Source organism: Amblyomma americanum, chromosome 5 (assembly GCF_052857255.1).
Source record: "Amblyomma americanum isolate KBUSLIRL-KWMA chromosome 5, ASM5285725v1, whole genome shotgun sequence".
Classification (NCBI taxonomy): domain Eukaryota; kingdom Metazoa; phylum Arthropoda; class Arachnida; order Ixodida; family Ixodidae; genus Amblyomma; species Amblyomma americanum.
The window spans coordinates 137,651,580-137,676,491 of NC_135501.1; the positions used below are offsets into that span (position 1 = coordinate 137,651,580).

Below are 24,912 nucleotides of genomic sequence, written 5' to 3' on the forward strand. Positions count from 1 at the left end.
CATGTAAACACTTAGGTAATGCTGTCAGCTGAGATGCAATAACCCGGTGATGGTAGGAAGTAAGAATGAGACCTCTCCAAGCTTCTCTCTGGACAGCTGCCAATAGCAGCAACTTTCCCAAAGAAAGTCTTCACGCTTGCAACAAATGGGACGGCTTTTGAGAACAGGGGTTTGTATTCTCAAACTGTCATTTCCAGTGGTTTCGCAGACGTAAGCAGGCTTGCCTAGAGATATAGACCAGTTCTCTTTGGAGCAAGGAAAGCAAAATTTTAAAATATGCCCAAATTTATCAAGCTCTTTATTTCAGTCAGGTTCCAACCTATGCCAAAGGAGGGAGCCACTTGTCAATATCGGAGACAGAACGAGAGGTGACAGAGCGTGTCACATTACACAGAAAACTGTGTATGTGTGAGCCAGCAAGTCGCCACTCAACATGTGCATTCACAGGCATGTAACTAAATAGCCGAGTTACAGCTAATTTGTCCATCAGCGTCTACATTTATCAACTTAGTTATCAGCCAATTCATTTGCCAAACGCATCCATCCATCAATCAATCAACTTTAATCCACTAACAGTGCTTGCACTTGAGAGCACGTCCCATCAAATGGAATAATACTCGACGTAGTTCAAATATACATGCATCCAATTCACATTAGGTGTTAAAACTACTCTTTTAAGGCTATGCTTTAGCCCTTGATAGAAGTACCAGCGCAGAAGCATTCATAATCTAGAGGAGGGACATTATGAAACAAAATTATTTTAAACTGTTCTGCCTTATATGGGCAACAGTATAGTCAACTGCAACATAGCATCAAACTGATGGTGACAGCAGGTCTGCACGCCTAGAAAGCTTGTGGTGGTTGTGAGCAACAGGTAAGATTAGCCTGGTGCAGCCTGGCCTTGTTCTACTGGCAATAGCTCTGCTGTAGTAATGCTTAAATAGCATTACAAAATTAAGAGTTTGTGGTACAGTTATGTTCATATGCGCAGAGCCCTGTGGTTCCAGAATATGCTGAAAATAATATGTTCAGAAATGCTTGTTCAAGAATGTGGTGCCAGTGACGCAAGAGGTCTAAAACAAAGTGGAAAGAAAGACGTGGTAGCACTATGTAATGTGCTGAAATGCCACATGGGTTACGGGGGACACCGTAGACGACAGCTCCAGATTAATTTACACCACCAGGAGTTCTTTAGCACCCACTGACATCACACAGCACACGAGCATCTTTGCATTAGGCTCCATCGAAATGCAGCCACTGCGGCCGGGTCCAATCCCATAATCTTGGGATTAGCTGAGCCACTGGCGACAGGTAGAAAGAAAGACATGTCCAGGTCATATTTACACAACTTTATGTAGGCACTGTGATGGGATGGGATGCTATGTACAGATGATGTGAATGCGGCCGACTGCCAAAGAAATGACGTGCGCGCTGTGCAACACCGTGTGCAGTGTCGGCTGTGGAACAGGCGCAAGCAGCTCGAGAGGCAGTCCGTGCTGTCACGCTTCCTCTCCTCGCCCGTTGTCCAGGCCACCATTGTCCTGGGCGTCCTGCTGCCCTTCACCGTCTTCATGCTGCTGCTGCTGCTTTTTCCACTTCTTGGCAATCTCAAGTAGCTTGAGATGCGGCTTGGCCGTCTCGTCCGTCGGGAAGATGTAGTCAAAGTACTCTTCCCAGCCGGCTTCCACCTGCGGAAGCCACGACATCGTTGGGGAAGAAACAGAACAAGCAAAGGCGGAGGGAACCATGCAAAGCGTTAAAAACAGACTGTGCATGTGCCTTGTGAGATCCTTCCATACTAGGTTACTAGGACTAACCTCTCAAGAGCATTGCTAAACAGCCTGCAGTGTTTTCTTCAAAATGCAATGAAATAAAACCAGAAATCTGGTTTCCAGTTTGCCGTGAAACCAAGGCAGAAACAAACTTGAGCGAAGGCCTGCTCGATAATTCTAGAAGCTGCATTTGTGACAGTGATCCTCTCTGGTCTAGGACACACACAGATGCGAGCAACATGAAAAAAAAAAACAAAAAAACAATAATGTCCATCAATTTCGAAAAAACCATTTTCTTGAGAATTACACACTAGAAAAGACCTTTTCAGTTTATGTATGGCACTAACAACGTATCACTATTGGAAGTAACAGAGTATAAATATTTGGGCCTCTGGATAACTAGCCACCTTTCGTGACAAAAAACATGGATACTGTTGTAGCAAATTCCTTCTGTAAGCTGTTTTTCTTGAAGCGCTCACTAAAATCTTCCACGTCTAGCATTTGCCTTTTAGCGTACAATTCCCTTATCCGCCCATTGTTAGAATATGCCGCAATTGTCTGGGACCCTTTCACCTTAACCAGCATTAACAACTAGAAAGAACACAGCATAAGGTAGTTGGGTTTCTTTACAATACACATGGCTGCACATCTGCCAGCGAGCTCTTGAAACAAAGTGGATTACCCCCAGTGACTGTGCGCAATCGTGTCTGCCGATTAAAGCTTCTTTTCCAGCTAGTAAATGGTCATTATAAAGTTAATACTTCCCAACTTTTTACTTACTCCTCAGGTTATAACACGAGACAAAGGCACGTTTTCACAATAAGCTCTTTGAATGCGTGAAATAACTGTTTTAAATATTCTTTCTTTCCGAGAACAATTACAGACTGGAATAACCTAAATAATGAGTGTGTTACCCAGAAATTTTTAGTGGTGTTTGAAAAATGCCTGCAAATGTTCTGAATTTCAGTGCTTCTATGCCTGTATATTTGATGTATACCCACCCTGCTATGATCTTGTACTAGATCGCAGTAGCTATAAATAAATAAATAAATAAAATCATATGAAGACTTAGCACCTATATGAGCTGCACCTCTTATGCCTGAGGCTTCATCGAACCTGTGTCTATCATGAACGCTTCCTATACAACTAGTGTTAGTGGGCCATCACTGATTGCGCAATAGGAGTTGCCCAGACAAGTGTTGCACGATTTGTGTTAACTGGGCTTGAACAAGCACTCACCCCGTCTTCGCCGACAATCTTCCTCCGCTTCTTGACCTTCTTGGGCATCTGCCTGGCGACCGCCCCCTGACTCTGTTCATCACCATGGCTCGCCTGCAGACAAAGAGAAGCGACAACTTCTTCAAGGGGCTCTGAAGAGAACTCTAATAAAGTTGGGGTATGCCTGGGATGCTAAAGGATGCCGCTTTACGAATACCCTCCAGCAAGAATTTTTTTTATGCGCTTAGTAGAAGCTCAGTCATCTGCAGTCAAAATTTGAATTCCATATTTGTTGCACCTTTCCCTCTCCTCTCGTCATTTTTGCGCACTGAAAGGTTGGCGCGCCGGCCTTGCCTCTGGAGATCTTCCCGTCCCATCAGAGCAATGCGGATGACTGGCTGCAGCCATGGTAGCTGCCTGATGTCTGAAAATACCTCGCCAAAAGCCATCTCTGAACTGGTGTGCGCAGGAGCATGCGATGGAAGAGGGTGCAAGCGTGAAAAAGTAAACGAAAAGGGCTCGCCAACTTTTGCACGTGATTGTGGGTTCTCCGCTGTGTGTAGAAGTGTGTTTGGATCAGCTTTTCATAACAACACAATGCAGTGATTGAGCGAGTTGATGTGCTCTCCTTGGATGTGTTTCAGAGTCCCTTTAACTCACAGCACCACACACAGCAGCACTACAAACACACCACAAATCCTGTCTCAAACCCATCAGATCAAGATTCTCTATGGTTTGTCAGGGTATTGATGAGAATGAATGATCACAAAAATACCAATAGTTTATGACTGATTCATTTCCCAGGGCTCATGGACCAAGATCTACTATGCGCAGTTCTGTTCAAATTCTGGCCATGTCTGGCAGCCATGCAAAAGTAGCGGGGAAGCTGACGGGCATTGTTTGACTTCTCCCAGCGCTCCTTTATACCTTCCTTCCATATTCCAAAAAACATTCTTAAGTATCCAATGTCTAAAAAAAATTTAAACCTTCAACGTCCACATGTTTGATGGAGCAAGAAAGCCAAGTGCACCATCTTTCTCTGCCTCCTGGCCTGAAGAGTGGCTCAGGAAATCCCTATACTTTTGAAGCCTACCCTGATTTAAGGACCATTTCGGAAAGGCCTGGGGTCGTGTAGGACTGTGCAAAGATTACCAATTTTTGAACAGCTAACTGAAAAGCCTCCTATTCGATTTGTTGAACAGATCAAATAGTGCATGCATGTTCAAAATTATTTGAAATGAAGTAATTATGTTCTCAAGCTTTACAATAATTTTTGAACAATTGGTAATAGTTTTCTTAAACATTTGTTTAAAAAATGGGGCCCAATCCAACGCCACACATGCTACCGTGACAGATCTGCGCAGAATAGGGACCCTCTGGAGTGAGTGCTCACTAGAGTCGCGGCATTCAAAATACTCAAGCATTAGAGAAACCCCTAGTTTTGTGCGATTCTGCACAAGATCGTGGATTTGATCATTTTTCACAGAATTATGTGTTAGCGGTCATTCCCTTTTTTTTGATGCCATGGTTGTTACAGATATCAACAGGAAGGACAAATTAATGGGACTGTAATCAAGTTGATCATCTAAATACTCATGAAAAGCAGACTCTTGCAACAAGCTAGGCTCTGCTCATGATTCGACACACTTGCTTCCCCATCCACTTGGGCTAACAGCACGTCAAGGACTGTGGCTATGGAAACAACGTAGTCACACGTTTCTGTGGGAAGAGTCACAATACTGGCACTTATCGAAAACAAATCAGCACGAATGTAACGTGAGGAGTTTTTTTCCTTAAATCATCTGCTTCAGACACCACCTTATGTCATAATCGAAACCAAGTTACAAATGCGAGAATTTTTTTTTTCTTTTTGTGAAACCTCAGCAAGCTGATCCACACAGCTGGTAAGCTGCGAGGAAAAGCCAACTTCTCAACGACCTTGAGCTGCTGAGGTGGGGGAACGGCCGCTGCCTCAAGTGCAGGGTTGTGCACCGAGTATCACCATATAGATCATTCAGTTGCTGTGCGAACACTGTGTTAAACTAACGGCATTCTTCAAGTGAAATGAGAATACCAAGCGAAACCTGACACTGAACTGCAACAGCCATGTTTGATATTAATCAAGTTACACTAGACGCAAACTAGGCGTGTTTCAAAGATAAACATATTTTATGAGTTCCAGCTTTCCCGCGGGCTACTGTGCAGACAGTTAAAGGGAAGCTGAAACGGTTTTCAAATCGCATGAAACGCTGTGGTTGGGAAGAAAGGACCTTGAAAATCATGTGTGTAAATTTTTTCCCGATTCTATCTGCAAACAGAGCTGCAATCGCTTCTTAAAAACCCTCCGCCGGCACGCCCTCGTCTCTTCCGGAAGCGCCGGGTGGGGGGACGGCAGAGACGGAGAACTGGCGGAAGTGAAGCCATTCACGGAGAGTCGGCCGGCCGGCTGCGCTTGCTCCGCTGCGGCCCGCGCTTTGGCGAACGACAGATCAACGCCACCTTCTGCCAGTGCCGTTTGCTTTCTCTCATTCCAGCGTTCCGTGTAATGCTTGAAGCCTGTATATAAACCAGTTTTGGTATGGTACTCCTTTCGAACAGCTCTCAGCACACAGCTTGGTAGAATCCGTCGGTTGTTCTCCCCCAGCCTCTTCCACGTTAACCAGACAATCTGGTGGTACGCAGCATGCCGAAACTGCCTGCACAAAATATGTGCTGCAATAATTCTCTTTTCGTTATATTACTTTCTTACCTGTTTGTAAACTTTGCCTTTTCCAGCTGGTTCACATCCACGCCGAGTTAAGGCCACTTCCAGCAATGCTTTACTGAGGCACACAGTCTTGAACTTTTTTGAGCTCGTTACGCACTCTGTGCCTTTTTGCTTTTTCCTGATTGCTTGCACCTCATGGCAGCACAAGCAATTCTCTTAATCTTTCATCAGCGCGCAGCACATGCAGCTGCACCTAACTGAACAAAAAACCGATTATATAAGCCTAGTATACCTGAGCAAAGCAAACATTTTCATTCATGAGCGCTTGGTCATGGCTGACGATCGACAATGGCGTCAGAATTCATACAAATTTGTCCTTGAGTCAGAACGGCACAGTTGTCGATCAGCGTTGCGCATATATCTGCCACAAGTAATTCTGCTCGTTATCTCGATACACTACAGCAGCAACTATATCTCGCAGCACACTAGTTTTGATGAGCAGCACTGAGAGCAACGAAATTTCCGGCTTGCAGGCGCCGCCATGCGGTCGCTTCTCTTTGCTTAGCTTCTTATCAGGCGGTGGCACCAGTTTTCTGTTTAGCCTGTAGTTCTCAACGATTTCGGAATAGGTTTGCGCGCGCTCGTCCAGATTCCGACAGTCCAGCGTTTGCACAGAACCCGGAAACAAAGAATATGGGAATGCGCTGACTACACCGGAGTCGACGAAGATATTGATAGCAGAGAAAGCTGGGAAGCCCTGCTGCGAGCGAAGAACCCGCTCGGCTGAAACAAGCCAATCCGCCTGGCGGCTGATGCCGCGAAGAGACAAAATCTCTTTGTTAGCCTTTAGTCACGGAGGCTCCGGCCCCCGCCCTCTACGCCTGCGTGCCGGGGGCGGTGAGTAGTAAGGGGTCTCCATTTACGGTGGAAATAAAAGCTGTCATCCACCCATCCATCCAGTCGAGATTTCCAACACGTGAAAATGTCGCGACTTGACTTTCGCTGCCGGCGCACTCCGCGGTGTCGATCGTTGGTTCCGCTGTTTTCTGAAGCTGCTGATGGCTCGAACATGCATGGTGAAAGTCCAAACTGTTCAACACTGCTTGAATTATCCATAATTTCTAAAATGTAGTCCTTAAAAGCCCGCTGAAGCAACGCGCTACGCAGCAACGCCGTCGGTGCCGGTCGGAGATCCCCGTGGATGACGTCAAGACGGTCCCGACCAATCGTGGGCAAGAGCGGCATTCGCTCGGCGCCCTGAGGCGATGGGGCGCGTTTTCTTCTAAAAACAACTTTTTGCGTTTATTTCCGCTCTTTTTGAATGAGATACTTTGTTTCAGCGGACTAAAAGCTACAAAATGACATAGACAACTCATTTTTTTCGAAAAGTGCTTCAGCTTCCCTTAAAGGGCCTTAGACATGGCCTCCAAGATTGGCCAATGCAGCAGGACTCAAGAAGCTTCAGCAAACGCTGCTTTGGGTGCTAGATCACGGAGGCCATGGTTTAAACGCAGCGCTCGTCCCTGTCATGTACTGAGATATGGCGCCAGGTTATAGTAGTAGCGAAAGCTAATTTTCCTAAACCTATAACAGGATGGTAATTGAGCTAATAAATTACTTTGCATTGCGTACCACCTAGTAGAAATCAATGCTACGTCTTTTGACAGCTAAAGCTATGACTCCATATATTCTGGTGCTGTACCGCACAGCTGCTGTGAAAAATTTGCATAATTTTCCAATTTGTAGAAATATTTGAAAAATAGCAAATATTCACAAAAATATTCAATTTGCATTCAATTTGGATGTATCATCGTCTGACTCATATTCAATGCAATTTTTCGCAAAACTATTCATATTTGACTCCGTGGCAAAGCCACATTAGTCATACTCGAATCAGTCTCAAAAAATACCATTCGCATAGCCCTACTGGACTGGCTGAAAAAATTATTTTCACCAGCCCTAAGCTGCAGTATCCACTGTCCAAGATTAACTGCAAAAGGAATATGACAACATTTTCTTAGCAAAAAAGAAAAAATCACATTTTCAACTATTTCATCACTTTCCGTCGACTCAACCCATACAACACAAATGTCTCCATGTGACCATGAATGTGGTGCTGTGCAAAGCAGGATTGCATTTGCCACATGTATCCAGTGCAACAGTGCACCTGAGTTGGGCAGCTACACGAAATCTTGTACATTACTCTTAAAAAGGCTGATTCCGAAAATATACAAGCAAAAAGTTTGTAATGCCTGCGTGGCTGTCAAGCTGTTTCACAGTAAACACAAAGAGATCAGAAACAGTAATTTGTGAAGAAAGCCTCAGTGAACATGAACCAGCTGAAGTTTCAGGAGGAGGACAGAATGAGTGAAATATGCAGGAAGGATGAATACAGGGGGAAATACGAGACAAAATGTGCTCACCTCAAACTCTGCCCATGCCTCGAGGAGCATGAGGCGTTCCTCCTTCTCTGCAGCATTGCGGAGCTCCTTATTGGCCCTTTCAAAAATGGTCCTGGCCAATGGGACGGGGTCCTCTCCTCCATAGTTGAGCTGGAAGTGGGCATAGCTGATCCAGACCTGTTGAGCAGCAAGAATGGGGTAGCTCTCAGGCTTAGAAAACAACAAAAAGTCTTTGCAATCAATAGTGGCTTGCAGAGCCAAAATGCACAAGCCCCGGTATCTTTAACCCATCTCCATGATGACCATGTCATCATCACCAGTTTATGACTATGCAAACTGCAAGACAAAAGCCTCACCCACTCATCTCAAATTTTACCCTGTCTGGTGTCAGCTAAGGCCATTTTATTCCTGAAAACTGACTAATCTCGTGTGTCCACATGACTGACTGCCACCCCCTGCTACACTTGCCTTCCCTGGAAATTCACTCCGTTACCCTAAGGAACCATTTGTTATCTGAAATCTGTACTACATGTCTCAGCAAAGCACATTCCTTCCTCTTGCTTTCAGGTGTCATTAACTCACGCCTGTTTTTTTTCTAATACCGAAGCCTCACTTCTTACTGCGCACTATCAGCCAATGGAATCATCTGGGTCACAACGTTACCAGCACCGATTTACCACCTTCCTTTGCACAACGTATACAGAGTTGGATGGGCACACAGTAGCAATGTAACAGCCACACCTACTAACTGTCATAATACTTAAAGTTGAATTTCTACTACAACTCTCTGTAATGTACAAGATGTCGACTGTATTGTAAAGTTGGGCATGCTATTGCTGACGATTGGGCCATCTTTGTGTGCTTCTTTTTTGCTACTGCTACCGCCAATATGTCTTCTTGTCTGCTCGTACATTTATAGGTCATTTTCGCTGCCCATGAATAATCTGTTATTGATTTATTTTCTGTTCCCATGTATTAACTGCCTCCCACGGTGGTCTTGCAATAAGACCAGCATTATTGTAAATACACAAATAAGCCAGCAAATCAACAAACAAACATATAATCAGTGCCACTCTCTTTTTCTTTCTTAATGCTAACCTTGTCATTTTGCTTTTTAGCGCAGGGTGTCACACACGTGGTTACAACTCCCTCCAACCACCCTGAACAGTTTTCAGTTATGGCTAGTTCAAATGTTCCAATGACTACCAAGCATCCAATGCTTATGCTTTATAAAGCCCAACTATGTACATTCCATCTCATCCATGCATTTCATCTCAGAAAGTGAGTTGCAGGAAGCCACTCACTCAAAACTTTAATTTGGTGGCTGGCATTCTAAAGTGTGTTCTCCAGCAGAAACTGTGGTGCAATGCTAGTCTATCTATGCCAAGTTGCACAAAAACCAGCATAACCATTGTCCATTCTCTTCTGCCATTATCTAATCGCTACCCAGTAATGCATTAACCACTGCGCCAGCAGAAAAGAAACATGGTTCTGTTTCATTTAATATCTGGTTACCGTGCCCGGGAATAGCTAGCTACAACAAGTCTTATGCCTCTGTCTCAGAGAAAACCTGATTAAGAGGGACAACAAATTTTGCCTAGGCACTGTTAACCTCCAATATCATCATAGCTGTGATGGATAATCAGCTTTCCATCAGCACACCAACTAACCGCACCAAATTTAATGGCACTGCCATGATTTCACTCGGTCAGTGACACCGTACAGTTTTTATCAATATTGCCACTATTTATGCGCTATTCAATTCAGTATCACGCTTGGTATTGTTGCATACAATACAAATCTGTGTCTTTCATCAAAACCACTACTAATCCTCTTCATAACTGAACAAAAAATGCAGCACACAAGCCCTGAGCTTGTTAACAAGCATAGAGATCCAGAGACAGCAATGGGTGCAAGACATTCATAAAGTGGTTCAACAAAAAATAAGCTGTTTGAATTTCATAGCTTATCAGGAAAAGACATGAGTCTTGAATTGGTTTGTTTAGGTTTAAGGTACGTCAGCCGCCACCCACTAAACCAGCCCATCTTTTCGTAGACAATATAGTGCTGTAAATTATGTAAAAATTTTTTTGCAGGAAGCCAAAAAATGCATTTGATGAACAGGGTACAATTAAACAAAACAGACGCCTCAAAACAATAACTCCACCACAGATTACAAGCTTAGTAGTTTTTCAAAGGCCACATATACTTTCCAGAATAAGAACATGCTTGAAATAATCAAATATCGTTTACTGAGTAAGATGATACTGTAATCAATAGGCATACCCTATAGGCACTGATGTGGCATACTGCTGTTTATCATGATGACTACGGATGGCAGGGAATGAATCTATAGACAGGCCTGCTACTTAGGGGCATGTCTCTAATTTTGAGTAAAAAAAACAAGCAAATAAACAAATAAATAAATAGGTAGGAAATTAAACAGGAAGGAAGGAACTAAACGGATCCGAGAAGAAAAGTGCAATATAAATTGACACCACATGAATAGAAATGAAATGGTGCAAAAGGTATGAGACATGGCCTATACGAGGATATAACATAGTGGAGGGCACCAGCTTCATTTAGATCACGCGAGGTTTTTTTAATGTACACTCACATTGCACAGTACACGGGTGTTTTCACATTTCCGCCCCCAATGTAATGCGGCTGCCGTGGCCAGCCCTTGGGCTCAGCATGCGAAAACATAGCCATTAAACCACCCTGGGAGGTCAGTGCTAGAGGCATCAGGTGGTCACTCACGTAAACAAGCAAACAAAACAAAATAAAAGTGCAACGAAACAATTAAGGATGACTGTAAATAGCACAGACTACCGACATGCATACCTTGACGTGCTGGGTGCGCTCTAGCAGGCGTTCGTAGAGCTGTGCAGCCCGCTTGTACTGCTCCTGCTCAATCTCGAAGTCAACGTAGCTCTTCCAGATCACCTCGGGCATGTCCAGCCGTGGCTGGCTGATGGCAATCTCGTAGATGGCCCGCGCCCGCTCCGCATCCCCCAGGATCGTCTCTAGCTCTGCAAACTGTCAAGCACAGCCCCCAACTGCATTTGCCAAACATTCGGGCTTCTTGTGTAGTCAGTCCCCGCCCAAAATACGCCTCAGGTGGAGCCAACTTCAACAGAAGGATTGCTGGATGGTGGCCGGCAAGCGCAATGTTTAATTCGTTAATAGGGTTTCAAGCCTGTGCTACCCTGCAGCTTCAGCCTGCCTTTGGCACTCTTTCACACACTATGGTTAAGTTGCTGCAGCAAACATATGTATTTGAAGAACATCATTTATATTGAAGACAGTGAGAGTGAGAGCCGTCAAGCCCTTGTATGACTTATTGCCACCGTTTAGCAAAATCAGCAAGATCCCTTCACCTCTGTTTACACTGGCTTCATGCCCCTGCCACCTTGTCTGCTTGGCCACGTGCGTGTCAACATAAATAACAACCTATCATTGCAGTACATATTGCAAGCACGTGCATACATTAGTATCTTAATGCAGCAGCTGTGTCTCATAGGCAAAGAAAGACAGTTCCACTGCACCTGCACACATACCTCTGCAGCAACAGTGACAGCAGTGTTGCCTTTACTGTGTTTGCACACTGTTTCTCCTCTAGTGTGGACCACAAGCCCTTGCATCAGCAACAAACGGCCCAAACTCAACCAACCTTCATCCAGGTGGTGCAGTTCTCGGGGGCAAATTCGATGAATTTCTGGTAGAGGATGCGGCACCGGTCAAACTCCCTCAGTTGTATCTCCAGGTCGATGTAGCCTCGGAACAACTTGTCCTTTGGGCAGAGACCGATGGCCGTGCCCTTGGGGAACAGAAAACGGTGCAGAGAAAGAAGCAAGCTGCTCGCCGAGACAAAAGTTGTCGCTGCTCTCAACACGCAGTGCCAGAACATCATTCATGCAGTGGTACACCATGTTAGTGGCAACAATGATGCACTAGACTAGTAAGAAACGAGATTCCTTTTATCATGGGCCATGCCAAGTAACGAATCCTGTCAATAATAATAACCCTCGAGCAGCTGCGTCAGGCCGAGCAGGAGGACACGCTTGCTGCTCTATGTAATCACACTATTTTGAGTGCTTTTTCCTGGGTGGTGGCTTTTTTTGTGTAAGATGACTGAACTGACATGACTCTTGCTGCTGTGTCAATCCCTATTCGACACTGCTGTTGCTGCACAATACACCCCATTTGTATCAGACAAGCAATATGGGCTAAGTGTAAGCAAACAATGCAGCTGGAAAGCAAGATGTCGCTCAGAGTGGTGAAAAGAAATTATCACAAATTGTCATACTATGCTGACATGGCCATACTCTAGACAGCTTTGAATCCACCGTGCCAAATACAAATCCACAACTTGGAATGCAGTAAAAAAAGCATTGCCAGCATACTTGAAAATACTTTTGCGTAACATTTGAATTCAATGTTCAGTCGACACTCAGCTGGTTCTAATGCTACCTAATGCTTCTTCCACTGATACATATGAAAATGCAAAGACCAAAATCACCTGGCAAATAAGGCTCAATTGCAAGATTCAAATCTGCATGTCACTTTCTTGCATTCCCCTGGTGAAAGAATTTACAGATTGAATCTGCCCTTACTTTGTGCCTCGTCAAAGAGGATCTGTTCTGTACAAAAATGGCATAAAAATTTCCCAAAATTTCCAGAAACTAAAATTACGGGAAACTTTCTGAAAGTTTTCTAAACATTTAAATGGAGCCTAATGTGTCATTCTTTAATATGCGGCATAGTATGAATAAACCAACCACACCAAGTCCATGCGTGTCACGTGGAAGTCCAAAACAAAGCAAGCAAGGCTACAATGACTAACTTAGAAGTACCATTCTTTTCTAAAAGTCTTTTTTCCCTTTTCTCAGACTCGGAGCAGGTGGATATACTCTTGCCAAAGACTCGTCTAGGGCCTATCTGTGCTGCCAAAAGGCTTTCTTTATAATTTATGGAGGTTTAACATCCCAAAGCGACTAAGGCTACGAGGGACGCCGTAGTTAAAAGACTCCAGAAATTTCAACCACCTGGGGTTCTTTAACGCACACTGGCATCGCACAGCACACGGGTCTCCAGAATTTTGCCTCCATCGAAATTCGACCGCCACGGCTGGGATCGAGCTCGCGTTTTTCGGGTCAGCAGCCGAGCACCATAACCACTGAGCCACTGTGGAGGCGCTACCAAGTCGCCGCACCGCATCCTTGAAACTGCCCAGCCTGTGCTTTTGTGAATGGACTGCTGCCATGCTCCCCGGTCAACTGTATGCTCACTACCTTTCTGAACTTTCTTTTCAACTGTCGCTAATTGGACTCGCTCCTTCATCGCGATCTCTGTAGGCAATCTCTTATTGAAATGTATAACTTAATACAGTGCATTTAATGCGATGCGTGTTTTTCCGAAGTTCGTGGCAATTGTTTCGCAAAATTTCCATCCTTCTCCTGTAAAAGCTCTCGTACTCCTAGCATCGATGCTATAAACATTGTTTTGTTGTTGTTACCTCACAACATGCCTCTGTCTCATTCACTACGTTTGCTTACCGGCTACGCCGGGCATCGAATGACGCTTCTGCATAATGCTATGGCAGAGCTTGGTACGCTGCCTAGGATGACTCTCCACCATGGCACATCAGTCGGGCCATCTACGTGGTGCTAAATATTTGAAAGATGGTCTCCCCCTGCTCTCTAGTAAGGGTCACATGAGCTGCCGTCCTTTCAATGACTGAATTGTACCTCTATTGTGCATTTGACATTAAATTTTGTATGAATCTTGGCTATACAGTAAAAGCTCGCTAATTCGAATTTCAAGGCACCAAAAAAAAAAAATGTTCGAATATCCAAAAACAGCAGCTTACATCACAATAAATTTATTTGGTGATGCAATTTGGCAGTGGCTGCTTGCTTACAAGATGAGAACAGCTCGACAATGACTATTTATGGCTGTGAAGCTCCGCTGTTACTGAGTGGCACACCTCTCAAGCGGCAGGCAGCGTGTGAGGAGGCTTCACCGCACAAAGCGCAAACAACACGCGATGAACGTGCAATTGCTGCGCGCTGGAAGAACAGAAGAACCACACAGCTAGAAACGCTCAGCAAAGCGGAAGTGGCAAAAAACAAAGATGGGGATAGAAAATACTAGCGAGACACACCAATCAGCGCCCGAACAGTGCATGGCAGAGCTCGGTTGGCTAATTGATGTGGGCTGGAGCGAAGCTCTGAAAAATGAAACCAAAACTATGCGGTGTGACTGTTCGTAAGGAAGGGGACGTCCGTTTGTCATCACGCCTACCGTTTCACACAGGTCAGAGGTATGTGAGCGACTCTGCAGCATGGAATTTAGGTTTGTGTAGGGTTATTTGAACGATCACTTGCTATACCGGGCATACCTAGACACGGCCTCCCTTCGGGAGCCCGTTCGAACAAACCGTTGTGAGACACACAATGTCCAAATCAGTGAGCATGCAACACCATAGACTTATTACATGGGCGTTGGCCAGGATGATGCCGGCGGTTCAAATCAACCAGCGGTTCAAATCAACCAGATTTTTTAATCAAAAGGGTTCGAATTAACAAGCTTTCACTGTACCAAACTATCTTGTTATTTTTGACACATTTCATATATTTAGGGGTAAATCAACTCCATTCAAAGTCTTAGTGATGCTAGCTGCAACTAGAAGTTGTGTCTTCATGTGAAGTAACATTTCAACCGAAGACGGGCAAGGACAGCTTGGAGGGCTCGCTACTGCTGCATAACATGATTGCAGAGCCAAAAGAAACTAGACAATGATGTCGAAAGCAATGTTGTGCCCAATGTTGTTGACACACCTGTGTCTATGTGTGGACATGGCAAAAGACATCGAGCATAGTGTTGCGCACCCATCTCCTTATGTGCTTGTCTTTTTGTGCTTCAATCACATAAGACTTCCTCTCCCAATGCGACACAGCCCCCAAGAGAGTGACCAAGCTACCCCCCTCCTTTCCTCACCAGGAGCTTGCGGGCAGCGGGCAGGTCCTTCTGGCGCACCTCAAAGTAGGCGGCCAGCAGCCACACCTTGGCAAAGGTGAAGGTCTTGTGGGGCAGGAGGCGCAGGCAGGCTCGGTACACCTCGCGTGTGCGCTCCGCATCACCGGCCTCCAGCTCCTCGTAGAGGGCGTAGTTGATCCACAGGTAGATGTAGCGGCGCCATAGTCGTTTGAGTCGCGACGGTGGCACATTGGCGATGGCCCGCTCGTAAGTCTCACGCGTTGCCTCCACGTTGCCCTCACTCTCCATGAGCCGCAGGTAGTCAAACCAGGCGTCGTAGTTGAGCGGGTTCTCCTTGATTTGCTACACAGAGCACACGGCCACCAACTGCACAGTCAGTTCTTCCTCCCTTTTTTTTTATTGTATTAAAGCACTCTCGCATATACCAAAAATTAAAACGTAATGCATCTTGTGGATAATACCTCAATCACACACACACGAAGCACGTTCCCCGCGCAACAAGAGGGACTCCCAATACTAGTATGTGCACATGCAGAGGCAAAAAGCGAGTCTATAGTTTACAATTCAAGAACGAAGTGGCTTTTCTCCGTCACAGGATCCCTTTCCAGCCAATTCTCATAAGCCTGCTAGCATGACAATGCAGGGAGTGGGTGATGAAAGGGGATAATTCCCTCCCTGCATTGTCATGCTAGCAGGTTCATATTTTCTGGAAGAGGGTCCTATGTCGGGGAACAGCTGCTTTGCTCTTGAGTTGTATCCAAATATAATGATTTAACAAAAAGTGACAGGAAGTTTTTTTTTTTTTTTTTCAGACCTACACACTGCACTCACATTAAGCGACGTTCTAAACTACTAAGTGGAAGTGTTCTGATTAACAATGCCAGAACCTCACAAGTGGTGCAGAGAGTTGGTGAATCTGATGAATTCCTGCAAAAGCCACGGCCCACATGAAAACCCATAACAACATGTAAACCAATAATAACTATAATAACGTGCTATGTGTCTTGGTGAAAACTAAAAGCCCTTGTTACGCCCACAAAACTAATTTGCACTTGCAATGAGACCACACTGTGTTAGCAACCTTAGCAAACGAATTCATCAGCTATATCACTAAGCCATTTCATGGACATGAAATAGTTTCCTGCAGTAATGCTATCTTGGTTGAAATTTAATGCACCCCAGAATGCATTCCAAGAGAATCACAATTATTCGAGGAATACATCCGCTTAAGAAGCTGGTGTTTCAGTTGCAGTTAGCACTGTCTCGTAATATATTACAAAGCCTTTACTCTCATAATATAAACAGCAACTGATCTATACTAGAATGTAAGAAAGAATGAAAGGTGAAGAAACAATTCAAGCACACGACATATAAAATCTTAAATGGTAATTACACAAACTGGTACACGTGAAAATGCACTGCCAGCTGGTATACAATAAAATGATTCTGCCTAAATGCAAATGCGATGAAATTATTCTCCTCTGCTCGTCCATGTGGCTCGTATTAGGTCTTCTCCCAGAGTGAACAGCAAGACTGGCTAACCATATCTGTGCTTCTCGCTTGTATTATGTGCCGCAGCGCACCCCACAGCTGCTGCGCGGTGGTGTGACTCACTTCTGCACTCCGTTCACCAACATCTCTGCACTCTGTTCACCAACATCTCTTGCATTTTTCTAACGGTGTGCGCTCCATCTGTTGCCCTCTATTGTGCATGCTTTTTGATGGCTACGACCACAAATACAAACACGCCTTTGCCGGAAAGCCTCGCCCTTTACTGCACGTTGTTGCATATATGCAACATAGCCTTAAATTGCTCCAAAAACAAAAAATTTCGATTTGAAGCTTCCTGTGCTCGCTGTGGCATTTTTGCAACAAACATTTAAAACGTGCGCCATCTTGTGCTGCCACCTCTGCTTCTTCAGCGAAATTAGTGCATGAAACTTTTTGGGCTTTGATATTTATCAATTTTAAGCAGAAGTGGGTGTTCGTGTTTGATGTCCTTGACCAATTCTCTTGATCCTGATACAGAGAATTTTCACAAATTCTCGAGATTAATGCAAATGTTTCTAAACATGGTAAGGGTTTCTGCGGGGGCATGGTAGGTCTGTTTATTAGTGGATGTCCTACGCCATAAAAGTGGGGCAAGAGCTAATAACGGCCTATATTGTAGAACAACTGAGTGTAGCACACGCAGCAACAAAACACCTAAGTGCATGCGTACTTTGTGCCAAAGAAGCTCCGTGAATGAGCAGACTTAGAGGTACAGCCCCCAACAAAGTGGGCCCTCGTGCAACACAAAGGCCAAACAATCTGGATGCACTGACACACACACACACACCTCCTCATACTGGTACTTGCGCTTGCTGACGATGACGTCCTCGATGCCCGCCCGGTCGCCGTATTTCTTCTCGTGGATGGTGTAGTTCTTAAACAGCTCCTGCGCTTTCTCCTTCGGGATGTGGTCCAGTGCATACTTGTAGATCACCCGCACACGGTCATGCTGGCAGGAAACGGAATATGGAAAACCAACATGGCTTCTATACAATGGTCCAGTGTAAGGAGCTACAATCATGTCGTTGCACAACACTCGTTCCCAGTCAGTGTTACTGTCAATGTAGTTCAAAAACGGAAAAAAGTCTCTGCTAGCAAAAGGCAGCACACACAGGCAGTAGCGCTCAGTAGGAACTGCAACATGCAAGATAAAGCCAGAGCTTCCTTCAAAAATCGATGAGAGTGGGGTGGTGGTGAAAATTTATTCGTATAGTTTCCGGTTGAAAAAGTAGAGCTTTGTGCAGTGGGCTCGCAAAGAGTTCAACTGCAGTGCAGCGCAAATCGCACCACGATGGCTGCCAACACTTTGCAGGTCATACTAAGAACGATTGTACTAATAGCATAAACACATGGAAGTGAAGCACGTGCAGTAAGTGCGAAATGGCTTGTAAAAAACTATCCCTACCTTGCACTAACAATGCATCTTTAGCTTATTTAACTACAGAACAAGGGCAATAGCCCACGCCATAGACATAGTTAAGCACAAAGAAAAAAAAATGTCGCGCCAATCCGACAGCTGGAGTGTAAAACTTATGTGCAAGCCAGTCATCCGACAGTTTAAAGCAGTAAAACACTTAACACAGAGGCATCTGCAAACCGCTGGTATTGTCTCTTTTATTAATCCGCAGGCTATTAATGATCATCGTAAAATAATTCTACAATTTTCCTGTTGTATTCCACACTAACTACACACTGCTCAGTGTGCATCCAAGGATGTCCACTTGAGACAGTCTTACTTTAACCCGTATGAGCCGAAACTACAGAAATTTGAAGAAAAAAAAATTAAATATTTTTGACATAAAATGTTTGTTGCACTTCACAATTCACAACTATCCTTTTATTGGTGGAACCATTTTTCTCAACACCGAATTCTGAGCAGTTCTACAATGTAGGATACCAAGCTAATTCACTACCTGTTATGTATTGTAAAGCTTCAAACATTTAACATCAACTTAAAACGTCACATTTTTCATGACACACGGTGGTTTCCTTATGACAAAGTGCAAAAATTATTTTTCGTGCAGAGTAACAATGCAGTCGATGGGTTCGAATTTCAAAAATGACATCCTGAGAAGATTGGACGATCTTTCTGAATGCACACAACGCACAAAACTGAGCTCACACAACACAACCCTAGCACAGGAAAAGTTTACACCCTCTAGAATCTGCACTAGTGGGAACAAGCCTTTATACAGAGAAAATTTAGAGTTACTATGCAAAAAAGCCAGGTCCTACATGTAGGACACTAGGTATAAATGGGTTAAGTCACAGGCGTGGCCCCCAGAACTATCACAATGTTTATCCAAGTATGAAGCCTTTTTACTCTATAAGCTGAAGTTGCTATGCCTAAGTTGCCCAACAATAACAACTTTAGATCACCAATTCATTCTGCCAGTTATTGGCAGAATGGTTTGACTTTCTTCAAATTTCTGAAAATGAACTGCTTTTTTTATTTTTTCAAGGCTCTGCCTTCTTTTTCAAAAATAGAGAACTTCATGCCGACAGGGCAACTTACTGCAATTTATTCAGTGTTATATTCCATTTTCAAAATTATTTTGTTGCCTTGTTCATATTTCTCCACTTTCCCTCACATGCCTATGAGCGATGGTTACAGGAAATTTAATTTTTACTTAGTACAGTACATATGTGCCTATAAGGCCACAACCAGTGCCCCCCCCCCCCCCGCCCCCACTGTGTTTTCTGCAATACCCTTGCACGACGGTCCTTGGGGATCTCTTGAATAAACAAACTATGCTCACCTCCCGCTGGTTTTCCTCAAACTTGGCAAAGGCAACAAACAGCCTCTCATCCATGTAATCCTCGCCAAAAAACTCGACAGCGCGCTCGTAGATGCGCCGTGCGTTCGAGATGTAGCCATTGTGCTCTTCAAACTTGGCATACTTGATCCAGTGCCGGACGTCCGGATGGACCATCACAAGTGCACAGAGTGTTAAGGATCCGATAGCAACAAAACTTTGCATGCCGTCAGTCAGCACCATGAGGCCGAACACTTTCTGCACGAGAACACTCTCATTCACAATGAATACTTTCTGATCTGCTAGTAAATAACAGCAAAGAAAAAACAACAACGAGAATACAAACAAAAAGGTTTTCAATGACACAGGTAGAAGAAACATTTTGAACCGACATGCTCACTACATTGCAATACTGAGAAGTGTGAAAAAAAAAAAAAAAGTTTTCTTCAGCATTCCCTTCCATGGCAAAGAACGACCTTCGAGAATGGTACTAAACATCATCAAGGTGTTACTATAGCATGAAAAACAGCATCATCATCGGTGTGAGCTACAGCACTTCATCACTTGCTCATGAACTGGTAGCTATTCGTAGAAGAGTAAAAGAGAGTAATAAATTTTCACACAAAGCTCTTCAGGAGCATCAAGGGGAGTCTGTGATCTGCCAAAGAACAGACAACAGGGCATAAATGGACAATGTAAAATCGCTACAACAACAAACTTTCAGGCTTCCTTAACAAAACATTCCTGCGCTCCTTTAGAACCTCCCTGTATCCTCATTACCCCTTCTAAACCAATGCCTTGTGGCACACTTGCTGAAAAAAAAAAAGGGGGGGGGGGGGGGGGGGGGGCAGATGATTTAGCGTGGTTAGGACAAATGCGAATCAGGTGCGCTCGCACTTCAGATTTGGTTCTGCTTTGAGGCTCAGTTTAAGAGGGAAGTGCAATACCAGTGTGTTCTGTATCCATTGCACATGGATGGACGCCGATGAAGACAATGACATCCAAAGAGCAGAGCGAGAGACTGGCAGTTAAACACACAGGACATTTGGCTGCGACGATGGCGTAGTGGTCTGATGCAGTGGCCAGCAAAGCTGATCTGCTCGCGTCGCCGTGGGTTCGAAACCCACTTGTGGCCATGGAATGTTTTGCCATAAAGTGTTCTGCATAGTTGGCCATAAAGCTTGCTATCAGGTCACCCACAACCCGATGGACAGGTAGGCTACCTGCCAAAGGCTTTGCGTAGACAAACATCAACAAATCTGAGATTGAGGGTTTTAGTGTTAGCGCACTAAAAAAAAAAAAGAAAGTGGCTTCTTGAAAGTGACTATTTTCAGGAAACACAGCACAAACACTAATAAATGTGAGACACAGGGGATATGTAGCATTTGGATTACTTCAAGTACCCACACTTAAAGTGCCCTCCAGACTTTTGCCGCTCCTCGGAAATTGATTAGTACCAATTAGTACCAACCGTCTACAGTGCACCAGCAGAGAAAGTTCAGTGGCCATGGCTGAGCTTTAGGCCGAAAATTTCAATCTCAGGCACAGCTGTTGCATCTCAACGAAGGCGAAAAGCAGAAATGCTCGTTTACAGAGACTGGTGCACGCTCAAGAACTCCAGGTGGTCAGAATCAAACCACAGCCCTCCACTAGAGGGTGCTTCAGAGCCCCCAGTGTTACTTTGGCAGGTGCAAATCAAAGAGTGCATCGATTTCTAGCAGCGCATTTCTGGAAAACCTAGCTTGGCTAGCAGTGAAGTTAAACGGTTCGGCCACAGTGTTTCGATGGGTGCATGTAACTCATGTGGTGTGATTTTGATCATTCTCACTCCTGGAGTGCGCTACGCCGCAAATGTATGTGGCCTATGTTAAGAGCCCTCTCTGACAAGTTGGGTGGAACCTTCTCATGCCAGACCAGGAGAACAAATGCAGAAAATTGACTTTAAGATGGATGCCTCCATGTTCTTTTATGGCAGCTCTGGTGCGTGCGTTTTCGGCCGCTTGTTTTGTAAGCATGAGCACTTCAAAAAGCCTAATACCAGCTGATTCGTTTACACGACAGCTTGTTATGTCAGGACTGAGTAAAACAAAGATTACCATTTAGATATTAAAAGCAGTGTTAAGTCAGTGTTTGGACTGTGTTTTGCAAAATTAATGACCTGGGAGGTAGAAATTTTGTCTGTGGGATATTAGAATGTTCCACATAAAACTCCTGAAAATTGTAAAATGCGCCTTTCAACTGGCTAATAATTCGTGACTTAAGGGGTTAAAAAGAACAGTTCCTGACCGCAGGTCCACCTCTATTTGCTGTGCTGTTTCCCAAAGCGTGAAATCACGCAACCTGCGCAGGTAATAGAAAAGGATATATCGTTCGTAGATCTGTCGGGCCCGGTCGAGCTCCTTGTAGCGTAGCTCGAAGTTGATGTACGTCTGCCAGGCCTGCTCATGGGGCTCCCACTCCATCCAGCGCTCAAACACCTGGCGTGCACCAGCAATGTTGCCCAGCATCTCCTCCATGTAGGTGTACTTGTACCACAGCTGCTTGACCCGGGGCAGGATGGATACGGCCCGGTCCCACAGGTTGCGCGCATGGTTCACCTGACGATTCCTGCGTGAATGGTGGCAGCGGATTTTCTGAGCAACACAAAGGGCTGCAGCAGTGATGCCTCTGCACATTTCCTGGCGGCAGTGGTTTGTTTGAAGGGGAGGAACAAAATGAAAAAGAAAAAAAGAACTGCCAACCGCAGACAGCCACATTGAAAATTAACACCTTAATGGTAGCCAGTGGGAAGTAGACAGGATGGACAGGAAATAGGGGAGGAGGGGGAGACCGGAAAATAGCGGACAGTATTTACATACTAACCCCTATTCAGACCATGCGTGCAATACAGTGCACATTTGCCTATTATGCATTTTTAAGAAATGTATCAGCTCTGCAGCCCAAGTACCACTGGTCACTGGTAGTTAGAGACTGTGTTTCCACATGGTCAGTCACTTTTTGAAGAAGGTTGTAGAAACAAGGGTGTTCTGAGCAGCCTTTCAAGTTATCTGTGTGGTCCAAATCAATTTTCAGTTGCTGGTGGCCAAATAACTGAAAATTTCTTGTGCTTTACCATGAGATTATTCTTAACTTTGATATAGATACGTCTTCTGCTGTGTATGTATTTAATTAAACAAAAATCATAAGACACCGTTGATTAGACGGTGTTTCTGGAGGCAGGCATAGAGACACGCAGAAAGGTCACGGAGAAACAACTGTTGCAGCTATAGTTGCAAAAACAGTTTTGAAAAACAACGGCACCATTTTAGAGCTTAAAGCACTCCACACCTTAAAAAAACTAATGAGATTGCACAACCTGTCATTTCACCAACTCCAAGTGTTTTTCCTTCTTTCACTGGGCATGACCGTGCTTGCCTGACTGAAACTAAAGGCTTCTCAGAAGGCAATAAAAATAATGTAAGGCAACTCGATCAGTTTCACTTCAGCAGCTTTAAATGCTCAAGGAGCAGTCATGTTATTCAAAGTATGTGGTGAACTAAAACTGGCGACATCTTAGTAGCTTGCTTGAGTGCCTAAAAACTGAAGTGGCCATAAGGGGAGCCAAATGCAAACAAGTGCACAACCGAAAACTGGGCGAGTTGGTGCACATTAAGAATTTTCAAACAGCGTGAGAGGACCGGAACAAGCAAAAAAAGACAACCGCAACTCTGACTATTGACTGAAATTTAAAATTTCAATTGACAGAGAGTGCTACGTTGGTCTGCTCTTGCTTGTCATGGTCCTTTCGTGCAGTTCGAAGACGTTTAGAGAGCAAATGGAAGGGCTCGCATGAGCAAAATCAAAGCAAATGTGCCTTTCGATACAAAAGGTGAAAAAAAAAAAAATGGAGTCCAAAACTCACTTCATTTCCAACTCAGCGTACTTCAGCCACAGGGTAACATTTCGATGGTCCACGTCCAAAGCACGCTCATACACAGAGCGAGCCCTGAAAAAAGAATGCATGAAGAATTGAAGAGGAGCAGAGGGATAAATCATCACGAGCTTAAGTTACGGCCAAATACACAACCAGTGGACATTTCGTGAGGAAATAAAAACCAAGCGCAAAACAGCAGCGCTCCCTCCAAATAACCCGGTGTATTTCGTCTGTGGTACGTCAGAACCTGAATAGCGTAGAGGCAGAATAGAAATCACAAGGACACGAACTCTAATGAGCTGTTAATATTAATTTCGCATCGTTTAAATACAAGATGCAAAGATTTCGCATCATTTAAATAGAATATGCAAAGACCAAATCTATGTTGTGACTCACAGCATAGTACACTTTTCTTTAACCTTGCTGGTAGCGAGTTTAGGAATTCAAACGAACTACACAAGACAGTCAAGAACTGAATTAGACCACACCTACCTCTGTATTTCCTTCTGACTCTCCTCCCACTGAGCATACTTCACCCAGTTGCTGATGACAGACCGATTCTTGCGGATGTTGTCCTCAAAGCCCTTCAAAACAATCACCGAAGCATCAGCACAGGGATCACGCGTCATTTAGATAAAAAATTTCACGCAACTGCCTCTTGAGCTCTTAAGTCTCACCTTTCGCTTCCTGAGTTGATACTCGGCAAGCTCTTCAGGATCGGAGATCTTTTGCTTGGGCGGCTAAAAATCGAAGAAAAAGGTGAGTTGGTAGACTAGAATGCGACGCGTTAAAGCTTAATCATTCGCATTCACAGTACATACCGGCGGAAGGATCTCCAAGTCCCTTTCCTTGGCTTCCCGAAGAAGTTGCTCGGCTGTGATTTGTATCTCAGCCGGTGTCTTGTTCTTGACCTGAGAAATGAAGCGTTTGAGAAATGAAGTGTTTGGAGATAAGAACTTGTGACAGGATCCAAGAAAATGACTTCACGTTTGGAACGTTCTCGCATATTTGGAATAAATGTATCAAAATATATAGCAAATGAAATCGAGGTAAGCAACTGCGCGTCAATGCTTACCTTAGCAACCTTCGGGATCTTCTGAGGTTTCGTTCCGCTTGTACTAGCCATGATTGCTCGTGAATGAAAATACCAACGGTTATAAATGTGCACAGGCGTTGATGCTTCAAGGAATCAGCGATGTTATAGCAAAAATATAATTTACGCCAGCGTCAACGCGACGAAACGCTCCTCAGTCCTCTCTAGTCTGCTCAATGCATGCAAGGCGCCATGACTAAGACGACGTTGCGAACCCTGCCGGCGCAGTCAAACTTGACTGAGCTAAAAATGTATACATTAATATAAGTAGCGTCCTCGAGTGTTGTTTAAGGCGTAAGTTATTGAAAACTAACTACCAGCACTAAATAATGTGACTTACGCATGACGTTAGGTTAAAATCAAAAAAACAAAAACGAAACTGCGTTAATTGCTTCTTCCCGCCAAACCAAATGTGCCGCAACGAGCAAAGCTAGACGGAGCAAGGAGCGCACGCTGCGCCGAAGCAGCCATTTCACTATTTGCGCTTGTATTACATGC

The 24,912-nt window shown here is 44.5% G+C and overlaps 1 protein-coding gene across 1 annotated transcript; it reads right to left on the reverse strand.

The window, feature by feature from the left end:
* Positions 1–1,334: 1,334 nt before the first annotated feature.
* Positions 1,335–24,617, reverse strand: crn (pre-mRNA splicing factor crn). The gene is made up of 14 exons (XM_077665400.1): positions 24,397–24,617; positions 24,143–24,232; positions 23,999–24,061; positions 23,814–23,905; positions 23,310–23,393; positions 21,774–22,015; positions 19,412–19,590; positions 17,440–17,601; positions 15,102–15,443; positions 11,773–11,919; positions 10,944–11,138; positions 8,121–8,276; positions 3,012–3,104; positions 1,335–1,688 (listed from the first exon to the last, which is right to left on the reverse strand). Exons 1-14 carry the CDS (start codon positions 24,445–24,447, stop codon positions 1,500–1,502), a joined length of 2,085 nt encoding a protein of 694 aa, XP_077521526.1. The 5' UTR covers positions 24,448–24,617; the 3' UTR covers positions 1,335–1,499.
* Positions 24,618–24,912: the final 295 nt, after the last annotated feature.

What these genes read in the sequence shown, in the direction of transcription:
- crn (XM_077665400.1), bottom strand. Translation starts at nt 24,447, where the DNA reads ATGGCTAGTACAAGCGGAACGAAACCTCAGAAGATCCCGAAGGTTGCT. An exon ending in TTGAGGAAAACCAGCGGGAG is followed by an intron (nt 17,602 to 19,411) that starts GTGAGCATAGTT and finishes GTTTCCTGCCAG; the next exon opens with CATGACCGTGTGCGGGTGAT. An exon ending in GCAAGTACCAGTATGAGGAG is followed by an intron (nt 15,444 to 17,439) that starts GTGTGTGTGTGT and finishes TGCTCTGTGTAG; the next exon opens with CAAATCAAGGAGAACCCGCT.